The sequence below is a fragment of the Zootoca vivipara genome, chromosome 2 (assembly GCF_965207765.1).
Source record: "Zootoca vivipara chromosome 2, rZooViv2.hap1.1, whole genome shotgun sequence".
NCBI lineage: Eukaryota > Metazoa > Chordata > Lepidosauria > Squamata > Lacertidae > Zootoca > Zootoca vivipara.
The window spans coordinates 109,181,209-109,192,864 of record NC_142584.1 but is presented as its reverse complement, the minus strand read 5'-3'; the positions used below and the strand labels follow the sequence as shown (position 1 = coordinate 109,192,864).

Below are 11,656 nucleotides of genomic sequence, written 5' to 3'. Positions count from 1 at the left end.
ATTGAAACAGAGAAGATTGATATGACGAGTGATTTCTTATGCACTTCTAAAGTTTTCTCAAAGAATAACATTGAGCCAATATGTAGATTCAGTGAATTGCTATGCTTGCTATTTTCAATGATTTCCTCTGTTGGCCCGGAGTCGCAGGCTCCTTCTACAAACTGAGCTGGCCTCCCCAGGCAGATGCAATGCCTTTGCAGATATGTTGCTGTCATTTTCCTCTCGACTCTAGGGGCCGCTGTTGCACGGCTCTCAGGGATCTGAGCGGAGAGGCACTTTATGAATGGAGTTTTGAACCTAAATGAATGAGGCTTGAAGAAGCCCTTATTAATGGGTAAAAGGGGGCAGGGGCAGCAGGAATCCCTCTTTGCTCTGGTGGGGTGGGATGCTTCAGTGGTGTTGACGTTTTGCCTGCCCTGGGCACTGACAACCTATGCTATGCCACTGTCTCCCAACCTTACATGGAGATTTTGGGCCAGCACTGGATTTAGAACGGGATAGGGTGTTGAGCTGCTGAGGGGGTGCAAAATAATTAAAAATACAAAAAAGAATTATTAAATAAGAAATAGCATCTCTCCCCACCCGGAGATTCCCAGGCAGAGGTGGAGACCACGGCGCCCTCGAGTAAGGAGGGCAGGGGCCCACCAGAGTGTCTGTGGATCAGGGTCTGGCATGGAAAGAAGCTGGTTGCTGCTTCTGCTGCTATCGTAATATTGCAGGGGACCTGAGGATGGGGCACTCAGGGACCAGCGGGTGGCGCCTGTAGCAGCCAGGCCGGAGTTTCCGTCTGCTTGTGGCATTGAGAAAAGGAACTGGAGGGGCCACTCCACTGGGAGAGGGAGGCTCCTCAGCCTGGCGGGGAGCAGAGAAGGCTGGGCCCGGTGCGCTTGCTGGGACCCTCCTTGGGGTGTCCCTGCCCCCACCAAAAACAGCTGGAGAGCCAGGTTTGGGAAACACTGATTAATTTAGGCATTAAAATCCCAGAAGCGTCCCCTGCATGAAAAACAACAATGTAACAACTCTTGGGCTGCAGCCCTTTCAGGGTCTCCCCAAAACAAGCTCCCACAAGGCAGCTTTGCCCGCAGGATTTCCCCCACGTGGCTCCCTCAAGCCTCAGCCCCGGAGCCAACCAATCGCAGCGAGCCCGGTCACTAAGGCGCAAGACGCTTCTAAGGCGCAGAGGCCACCTTCGCCCATTAAGGGCGCGCGTACACGTGCGGGGCTCCGACGGCACTGCGCAGGCGCAACACACAGCTGGGACCCAACCCCGCCTAGGAAAACGCCGGCTTCGGTGATGGGCGTGGCTTACCCGGATCGAACCTTGAAGAGGCCCCGCCCTCGCCGCGAGTGTTATTTTGGTTCCTGTCCGCCACGTGCGTCTTCGCTCCTGTTCTTTCGACGGCGCGCCCGCAGAGGCAAGGCAAGAGCTCCGCGGCGGAAGGGAAGAAAGGAGAGGGACGGGGCTGCTTTGCCTTCCTTCCCACCCCTCCAGGCACCGGGAAGGAGAGGGCGGTGGGCGTCCTGGGCGCTGGAGAAGCGGGCGGCGGAGCCACCGCCAGCTCCGCCTGGGCGGTATCTGCGCAGGAGGGCGGCTGCTGCCCGCAAGCCAAGCCTGGAGGCGGGAGAGGAAATGTGGGACCCACCGGAGCTTTCTGGTGGGCAGATCCACCCCTGCCCCTGAACGGTTGTCAAAGGGGGCGGCCAGGTGCATTTTTGGGGGAGGGGGCGCCCTCCGCGCCCGTCTCTCCCTCCCCGGACTTCAATAGGGTACTCAGTTGGCTCGGGAGGGACGCGTCTCTTGGGCGCCTACCAAAAGTGCGTTTTTTGCTCCGCTTTCCGCGGCCTTATTCTGGGGCGGAGGCGCTTGCCAGGCGTTCCAGGGAGACAGTGGCTTCCTCTGCTCGGTGGCTTCCCCTGCTCCGCCGGCCTTGGCTCCAGCTCGTGAGCCCCCGCGACCACCTCGTGGGTTTCCTGATCCCGAGGTGGGTCTTAAGTTGGGCCAGGCATTCTGTTCTAATTCCAAAAGTGTTGCGTGAGGCGGCCTGTCTCAACAGCTGCGAGCTGTTTCATCCGACTTCCCCTCCGCGTCTCTATTCCGGAGTGTGCCCTCGACGGGTCTGTAGCAAGCATGCACAAGGGAGCCTCGCAAAATCCTATTTCTTATCCTTATAATTTGTAAAATTGATTCTATGTGGATGTACCCGTTTCTGGCACCGCCTGGTAAAGGGTGGGTTATAAAGCTTAACAATGCAAGGTTAAAATTAAAGTCGGGTGAACATAACTTCAGTCTAGGACTCTTTACCGTTGTGAAGTAGCTACCCTAATAAGGGCGCTCTGCCCTCCTAAGCTGGTGCATAACAGTCTTAAAGCACTTGAAAACAAAATTAGAAATTGTTTTTTCACACAAATAATTGGTCTTAATCTCATCTCACCCACTGATTTTGTTTCAGCAGTCATATATAGTTGCTAGTGTTTAAACATTTGGAAGTCATAACTATTAGTTCATCCAGCAAGTCCTGACTTAACCTTTTTGCCTACCTTTGGAATACTTGGCTAATTTTGGGCTGGCTGACACAGATTTTAGCAAGGCCAATGAGGATCCAGCTCCAAAGAACATGAAATGCAAAGTTGAGTTAGAAATCATTTTATAAATTTGTACCTTCTAACAGGGAAACTTTCAGAAACTGAACGGAAACAACGTCTGGTTTTATTTTAATTGAAAATCATTTGGTTAAAATTAGATACTGTACACCAATTCACCTGCCTCTGAAGGGACATCGGTACCAGGGGAGCCTACCTGGGATTTGTGCGGTGCCAGGAAATACGTATCTTGTGCATACCTGAAAGCAAGGAGTACTTGGTCGGATCTTAACAGATCAGTCGTGGTGTTTACATTTTTGACTTGAAAACCTGCCTTGCAAAGGCCTGACTTTCCCCCTCACCTTTCTCTCATGCTTCCATCTCCAGCAGCTCCATGCCCAAGAGGAGAACGGTCTGCTCGCTGGAATGGCTGTGCCTGGAGACTGTGGCTAAAAATATCCACCGCATCTGGGCCAAAGCTTGTGCGGAAAACGACCTGGATGGGCACCATGTTGGCTCTGTTGCAGGGCCCTACATCTGGCTGCGTAAGAGGGGCACGGCAAGTGGGAGGCAGAGGAGAGATCGGCCACAAAGACCCCATGGCCAAGCCACAGATTGCATTTGAAAAAGACAATATGGTGAATCCTTGGGGAGATGCCTTGGCCCTGTGGCCTCCTGGCAGTTTGCATCTCTGAGCCTTGTAGCATCCCATGCAGGTGGTCCTGTAAACTGGTTCTACTCTCACCTGGCTAGAAAAGCTGCCTGGGTAGGAAGGCTCTATCTCTTAAGGCAGAGCTGGGGAGTTGGTGGCTGCCTAGCTGCTGTTGGACTCCAATTCCCATGAGCCCCAGCCGGCATGGCCTGTAGTCAGGGATGATGGGAGTTGTGGTCCAGAGCAAAGTTCCCCAGTCCTGCTCTTAGCAGCACCTTTTCCTATGCAGTTTTCTGTTCCGGTAGATCACTTGGCTACCCAGATTTTAAAAGCGAAGCAAAATCCGGCAAAGTCTTTGCCCGGGAGCATGCCAGTGACTGGCTGACTAATAATAATAATTTATACCAGGCACCCCAAACTTCGGCCCTCCAGATGTTTTGGACTACAGTTCCCATCATCCCTGACCACTGGTCCTGTTTGTTAGGGATCATGGGACTTGTAGACCAAAACATCTGGAGGGCCGCAGTTTGGGGATGCCTTATTTATACCCTGTCCATCTGGCTGGGTTTCCCCAGCCACTCTGGGTGGCTTCCAACAAAAGATTAAAAATAAATTACAAGGGGTGGCCAACTCCGAAGAGACTGCGATCTACTCACAGAGTTAAAAACTGGCAGTGATCTACCCCCTTTTGGGGTGTTCAGGTCAAAGTTGTTTAGGGAGGAGGAAAGCCCTGTTTTTTAGGGGTTCAGGTCAAAGTTGTTGAGATTTTTTAGGAAGGAGGAAGGCCCATTTTTTAGGGGTTCAGGTCAGAGTTGTTGAGCTTTTCTGAGGTGGGAAGAAAGCCCTGTTTTGGGGGGTGAAGGGCTAAAATGTTGAGCATTTTTAGGGGAGCCAAAGTTGTTGAGCTTCTTTGAAGGGAGCCAGTGATCTACCAGTGATCTACCACAGACGTCCAGTGATCTACTGGTAGATCACAATCTACCTGTTGGACGTGCCTGCATTAAAACATTAGTCATTAAAGGCTTCCCTAAACAGGGCTGCCTTCAGATGTCTTCTAAAAACTGGATACAGTGGTGCCTCGCTAGACGAAATTAATTCGTTCCCCGGGTCAATTCGTGCAGCGAATTTTTCGTCTAACGAGTCCCAGTTTCCCATAGGAATGCATTGAAACTTAATCAATGCGTTCCTATAGGCTCTGGGGGACTGGCGGCGGCATGCAACGGGGCTTTGGAGAAGGTCTCCGAAGCCCCGTCCGATGCCGGCTGTGTGCGAGGCGGCGGGGGGAGTAGCTCTCTTCTCCCAGCCACCGCCTTGCCTGACTCCCCTGACATGGAGCGCAGCTTCGGAAGCCTCTGAAACTGTACCCCATGCTGGCTTTACACAGTGAGAAGCGGTGGCGCCGCCTCCTGCCTGCCTTCGGTGTGGGGTGCAGCTTGGGAAGCCTCCGAAACTGCACTGCACGCCGGTTTTGCGCTGCGAGAAGCGGCTCCGCCGCCTCCCGCCTGCCTTCTCCGGTGTGGGGTGCAGCTTGGGAAGCCTCCGAAACTGCACCCCATGCCGTCTGCAGTGGGTTTTTTCCGTTGTTTGCCTCCCCCTTGGGGGAACGCAAGCGGCGAAACCCCCCCCCCGCTGCTAACTGCCTTTGGCTGGGGTCTGGTGGTGATAGCGGCAAGAAGGGGTCCTCCCCTCACCAGCAGAGACCAGCGGAACACAAAGGGGAACGAACTGCAGCGGAAGACTGCAAAGGAAGATCAGCTGAGAGGCGGTGACAGCTGTCAGCACTTCTCAGCTGATCTTCCTTTGCCTTCTTTCTGTGCTGCAGCTCGTTCCCCTTTGCTAGACGAATGCCCCTTTAGGTTTTGCAATCGGAGGTTTTTATGGCCACACTTCGCAAGACGAAGCGGTGGCCATAAAAAAACTCAATGTCTTGCGAGGCAACCTCCGATCGCAAAACCTATTCGTGTAGCGGAATATTCGTCTTACAGGGCATTCGTCTAGCGAGGCACCACTGTACAGTAGTTGTTTATTTCCTTGACATCTGATGGGAGGGCCTTCCACAGGGTGGGCGCTACAACTGGGAAAGCCCTCTGCCTGGTTCCCTGTAACCAGGGGAACATTCCCTGTAATGTCCTGCTGTCGCCCTCTGCACCTTCTGGTTTGCTTCTAGCTCCCAACCACGTGAGGAAAGCATGTGCCTAATTGTTGTGCAAAGATTTGTGTTTATATCTGGGTATTTCCTCCCCACCCAGCGGACTCCCTTGCCCAGAAGCTGTTCAAGTTAGTGGAGGAAGGCAATTGCTTGAACCGCCCAATCCTGCGCTTCCTCCTGGTGCCGCCGCTGACGGTGCTGAGCTTGAGAAAGTGCCCAAAGCTGGTCATCAGGTCCGTTGCCAACATCATCGCAGTGCGTTGCAAGGTAAGGGGTGTGCGTGGCTTGTGCTCCGACTCAGTTCTCTTGGGGGGGGGGGAGCTCCTTCCACTAAAATGGGGACTCCCCTCTTGCTGTCCGTGTGGGGCTCTTGCTTGATTTTTACCTTGAGTTGTGTGCTTGATTCACCTGTGGATCTGCTCTGCGGGAGTCTTGCTCGCACCTGCCTGCCCATTCCTCCCTTGTGCTTTGCTTCTGGCGGCTTAGCTCACTTGATACGCCTTCGTTTATAACAAGCATAGGGCTATTAATGTGGAGGAATGGCGCTCGAAGAAACAATGGTTTGCGGAAACTATATGCAGAGTCCCTTACTGGTCCCTGCAGTGACGGAAATTTGGGGGTGTCCCATTTCCATTGTTCGCCTGATTTAAGTTGAATCCTGACAAGACAGAAGTACTGTTTTAGGGGATCGGCAGGGGGCGGGCAGGTGAGGGAGAGACTCTGGTCCTGAATGGGGCAACTGTGCCCCTGAAAGACCAGGTGCACAGCCTGGGAGTTATTTTGGACTCACAGCTGTCCATGGAGGCACAGGTTAATTCTGTGTCCAGGGCAGCTGTCTACCAGCTCCATCTGGTACGCAGGCTGAGACCCTACCTGCCTGCAGACTGTCTCACCAGAGTGGTGCATGCTCTAGTTATCTCTCACTTGGACTACTGCAATGCGCTCTATGGGGGACTACCTTTGAAGGTGACCCGGAAACAACAACTAACCCAGAATGCAGCAGCTAGACTGGTGACTGGCAGCGGCCGTCAAGACCACATAACACCGGTCTTGAAAGACCTACATTGGCTCCCAGTACGTTTCCGAGCACAATTCAAAGTGTTGGTGCTGACCTCAAAAGCCCTAAACGGCCTCGGCCCAGTATACCTGAAGGAGCGTCCCCACCCCCATCGTTCTGCCCAGACACTGAGGTCCCGCTCAGAGGACCTTCTGGCGGTTCCTCGTTGTGAGAAGCCAAGTTGCAGGGAACTAGGCAGAGGGCCTTCTCGGTGGTGGCACCTGCCCTGTGGACACTGGCATATGAAGGGGGGTGGGGGAGCAGGCTGCACAGGGTTTGGCATTTGGGGAAAGGGTTCCATCGTGGTTGCCCCCCTGAGACACGCACCGTGCCCTCCCGGGATGGGCGCCGCACATCACACCCCCGCACCATGCGCCACCCCCCACGGGCGATGCGCCATCCCCCTGTGCCGTGCGTCAGCCACACCACTGCCTGTTCTCCGCTGCGGGGGCTGCAGCATGTTCCTCCACAACTGCCTGTGGAATGCCCTCCCATCAAATGTCAAGGAAATAAACAACTACCTGACTTTTACAAGACATCTGAAGGCAGTCCTGTTTAGGGAAACAAAACAAAAAAATTCCTTCCAGCAGCACCTTAGAGACCAACTAAGTTTGTCATAGGTATGAGCTTTCGTGTGCATGCACACCTCTTCAGATACACTGAAACAGATGCTTATATATAGTGAGGTGGTGGGGAGGGGGATTACTCAGAAGGGTGGTGGAAATGGGTGATTGACTGACTGATAGCTGTTGATGGCTGTTAACGACTGCAGATGGTCTTTACAGGAAAAAGCAAGGGGTGAGGTGGCTAAAGATAGCTTTATCATGTATAATGAGATAAGAATCCAACGTCTCTGTTCAAACCAGGTCTCTCCATGGTTCCAAGTTTGGTAATGAGTTGCAGTTCAGCAACTTCTCTTTCCAGTCTATTTCTGAAATTCTTTTGTAATAAGACAGCTACTTTGAGATCTTGTATAGAATGTCCTGGGAGACTGAAGTGTCTTCAGGACACTTCAGTCTCCCAGGACCATCTGCAGTCATTAACATACCTATGACAAACTCATACCTATGACAAACTCATACCTATGATAAACTTAGTTGGTCTCTAAGGTGCCGCTGGAAGGAATTTTTTTATTTTGTTTCGACTACGTCAGGCCAACCAACATGGCTACCTGCCTGTAACTAGAACTGTTTAGGGAAGTTTTTAATGTTTTTAATATTCTGTTGGGAGCCGCTCAGAGTGGCCGGGGAAGCACAGCCAGATGGGCGGGGTATAAATAATATATTATTATTATATATATTATTATTGCTATTGATGTTGGGACATCTGATTATCTCAGAACAGTCTGGGTGCACGATCCACAGGAGAGAGGGAGAGAGAGAGAGAGAGACTGGAGATCAGTATAGGGAAAACCTCCATTTAATAAAATGATTGCTTGCACACAATTTTGCTCCATGCTTTCTGGGAACAGCCTTGCTTGTCCAAGCACTTTCCACACCCCCCAATCGCTTTCCCCAGGAAAACCCCGCTTTGTAACGTTGAATCGGAAGAAATGGCAATTTGGGTTCTCCGTTGATTTCAGAAAGCATTGAACTGTGGGTTTTCACCGGGAGTGTGGTGGCGGTGGCAAGGAGTGCTCGGACACGGTCTGGAAAAGTGTGTACCTGCGTGTAGAAAGTGCAGAGGGAAAATAGTGTGGTTCAGCATCTCACATGGCTGTGCCCCCCCCCGCTGCCCTCCCTGCTAAGCCCTTGCCCTCTGTGGTAGCAGTAGGGAGCACGGCAGATTGTGCTCATGGAGGAAGGCTGGGGCATGGCAGCCGCATGGTGTTCTGGTGACAAAAGTACAGTCATACCTTGGGTTACGAACCCTGCGGGTTGCACGTTTTCGGGTTGCGGACCATGCCAAACCTGGAAGTACCGGAACGGGTTTTGGTGCTCGCGCATGTGCAGAAAAACCAAATGATGTCACGCGCATGCGCAGGAGTGCTGAATTGCGCCATGCGTGTGCGCAGACGCGGTGCTTCAGGCTGCGAGCGCTGCGGGTTGCGAACGTGCCTCCCGCACGGATCACATTCGCAACCCAAGTTATGACTGTACAGCGATAGCAGCTGTGGGTTTTTTTTGTTTTGTTTTTGCCTTCAGCAGCAAAACATTCCAGTCTTGCAGAGAGCATGCAGAGGATCTAGCCTACCACACAAACACAACATTCGCATGCATTGTGCTTTGCAGTTTTGCCTGTTGCCGCAACCACCACTGACATACGACCCTGGGAAGATTGCCCAGGGAGGAATGTGGCCCTCAGGTCCTCACCACCGGACAGAACTGATTGCGGCACGTTTTGTGGGCTAGTGTAGATGCATAGAGAGTTGTGCTCAAGTCGACGCCTCTTGTTTTCCAGGTCGCAAAAGCTAATTCCACAATAAATTGGCGAGTGCTTAAGAGGCCGGTTCCTTGGTGAGAAGGGAGGTTTCTTGTATGCGTTACTTACTTGCTGCATTGGTACTATGGGCCACTGTGCTCTTAGTATGATGCTTTGTGGAAGTCGCACTGTGGCCATTTTGGAACTGGGCAGAGCAGCACCAGAAGTCACTTCTGTGCGTGCTCTGCCCAGTTCCCAAATGACGGCAGCGCCAGAGGTCGCACTGTGGCCATTTTAGAACTGGGCAGAGCGGCACCGGAAGTCGCTTCTACGCATGCTCTGCCCAGTTCAAAAATAGCTGCAGCGCCAGAAATCGCTTCTGTGCATGTCCAGAGACTCCAGACATGTGCAGAAGGAGCCTCCCCCGGCCGGTAAGTAATCCGGGGGATTTACGGGTTTTTAAAAAAATCCGGGCTGCCAGCGGGAAACTGCTTCAAAAACGGGGGTTTCCCGGGGGGATACGGGAGACTTGGCAGCTATGATGACAACAGGCAAAGGGTGCCATATTTGGGTAGGCGTGCCTGTAGGGCATACATTAAGGGACACACACACACACAGAGGTTCCATGGAACCTCCTTTACCTGTTCAGACAGATGTGATGAGCGAACCCAACCCGTTAACACACGGCCTGCCATTTATTTATGACGACTTCTGCCGACTTGGTGCTGCTCCATACGCCTTCTGTGCTGGCTGAGGCTGATGGGGATTTGTAGTCCGGCGAATCTGGAGGTCGGCAAACACTGTTGTATGTGACCAAATACAAATCTTTCACTTTCTCTTTCCCTGACACGGTAGAACCTGTCTAGCCTGAATATCGAAGGCTGCTGCCGGATCCCTGCAGCCACCCTCGTCAACCTGGTGAAAGCTTTGCCGAGCCTCTCCAGACTCAACCTGTCGGAAACCCGGTGCAATGCCCGGGTGCTTGCAGCCGTGGGCTCCCACTGCAAGCAGCTTCTCGAGCTGAATGTCGGTGATTGCAGGAGGCTGTCTTCAGTGTGCCTCCTCCACTTGGCCTACGACCCTGCCACGGGCTCCCTCCGCTCCCAGGCCCTGCAGGTGCTCAGAGCCAGATATCTGATGGGTAAACCTCTCCTCGATTGCATGATTCGGCCCTTGGTCTTTCTGCTGTTGGCCTTGCGCAGCCTGACGGTCTTGGACCACGCTTTCATTCTGGACGCCGTGTGCGCGATCTACAGGCGGGAGTTTGACAGCGCCCCGGTTGCCCCCAAGTTCCCCTCCCTGGAGCAGCTGGCGAGACGCAGGATGTCCGCCCATAGCGGCCGCGGGCTCACGCTGACCCTCACGGAATTGGACAAGGTGGCATCGAGCTGCTTGCCCATTGCTTTCGCCGTGTGCCCGCACTTGGCAGACGTGACTCTGAGTCTTGGGGGCAACCCTGGGTTTGGCCAGGACTTTGCATCCTGGCGCCACATCTCCTGCCTGAGTCTCCAATGCAACGACGGCAGCTCGTGGGATGTCGGGAATCTTCTGCCAATGGCAGCCGCCCTTGGGGCGCAGCTCCACTGCCTTTCATTGGATACCTTTTTCTGCGATGATGCCTCTTCCTTCTGGACCTTGCTGGGCCACTGCCCAAACCTCACGTCATTCTGGGTTGCCCTCCTTCCTCCAGAAGATTGTGCCTCTGACGAGGAGGAAACAGTTGAACCCTTGGAAGGAAATTTCAGCCCCACGCCTCATCAGTTCCCCCACCTCCAGTACTTTTCCCTGATGTACTTTGACGCAGACGACACCCTTCCTCCCCAGGACAAAGCTGTGTTTACAGCATGCCTTGTGTCCCTGCTCAGACATTCGCCACAACTAGAAAGCTTGTTCCTGTACTGCCTGCCTTTCTCCCTGGACAGGATGTTTGAGCAGGTGCTGGAGCCGCCGGGCAGAGCCCTGACACACCTCCAGAAGCTCTCCTTGATACAAGCCAAGGTGTCCGGAAGCACCATCCACCTGCTGTTATCCTCGGAAAACCAGCTGAGCTCCCTCCGTTTGCCGGGTTGCTCATGCATCTCCAGGGCAGACTATGACGACTTTCTCAGGAGAGTCAGGAGTGAGGGTTTGGAGTTGGATATTTCCTGGGAGTGAAAAGCCTCCTGTTGCTGCTGTTGCCGAAGATGGCTGCTCCTCTTGTGTTGGGGCCAAGACAGAGTCTCTCTTAATAAAGTTTGTTTCATCTAACAGTTTTTTTCGCCTCTCAGCGATCTTGAAACCCAGAGTGCAGAAAGAGTGGGGTGGTCAAGTGTCTTTATGTGTGAGTTGGGGGCAGAGAGAGGCATTTTACGCTGGGCTTGTAGTAGCAGCTCCTCCCTGAGACTCATGGGCATGGAAAGAGCCCTGAATGGATATCTAATCCACTACAGTGGTACTTTGGTTCTCAAACTTAATCCGTTCTGGAAGTCCGTTCCAAAACCAAAGCGTGCTTTCCCACAGAAAGTAATGCAAAACAGATTAATCCGTTCCAGACTTTTAAAAACTACCCCTAAAACAACAATTTAACATGAATTTTACTATCTAACGAGACCATTGATCCATAAAATGAAAGCAATAATCAATATACTGTACTATAAAATAAACAAGACAGTATTGTAGATAATAAAAATGAGAATTATTTTTTTTTCTTACCTGCATTTATGGTAGTCATTGTTTCGATGGGGGGCTTTTATCCATTTCTGCAGTCACACAAACAAATAAACCTAAAAAGCCTTGAAAACAAAAACTCTAAATAGCAAAAACAGAAGCGCCAAACTTAATCCATTCCAGAAGTCTGTTTGACTTCCGAAATGTTCGA

General features: G+C 52.5%; 1 protein-coding gene across 1 annotated transcript; it reads left to right on the top strand.

Annotated features, from left to right (window-relative positions):
* The first annotated feature begins 2,835 nt into the window (after positions 1-2,835).
* Positions 2,836-11,051, top strand: LOC118080107 (uncharacterized). Its single transcript, XM_088662727.1, has 3 exons — positions 2,836-3,125; positions 5,482-5,648; positions 9,655-11,051. The coding sequence occupies exons 1-3, from the start codon at positions 2,975-2,977 to the stop codon at positions 10,951-10,953; spliced, it is 1,617 nt and encodes a 538-aa protein (XP_088518853.1). The 5' UTR covers positions 2,836-2,974; the 3' UTR covers positions 10,954-11,051.
* The last annotated feature ends 605 nt before the right edge of the window (positions 11,052-11,656 follow it).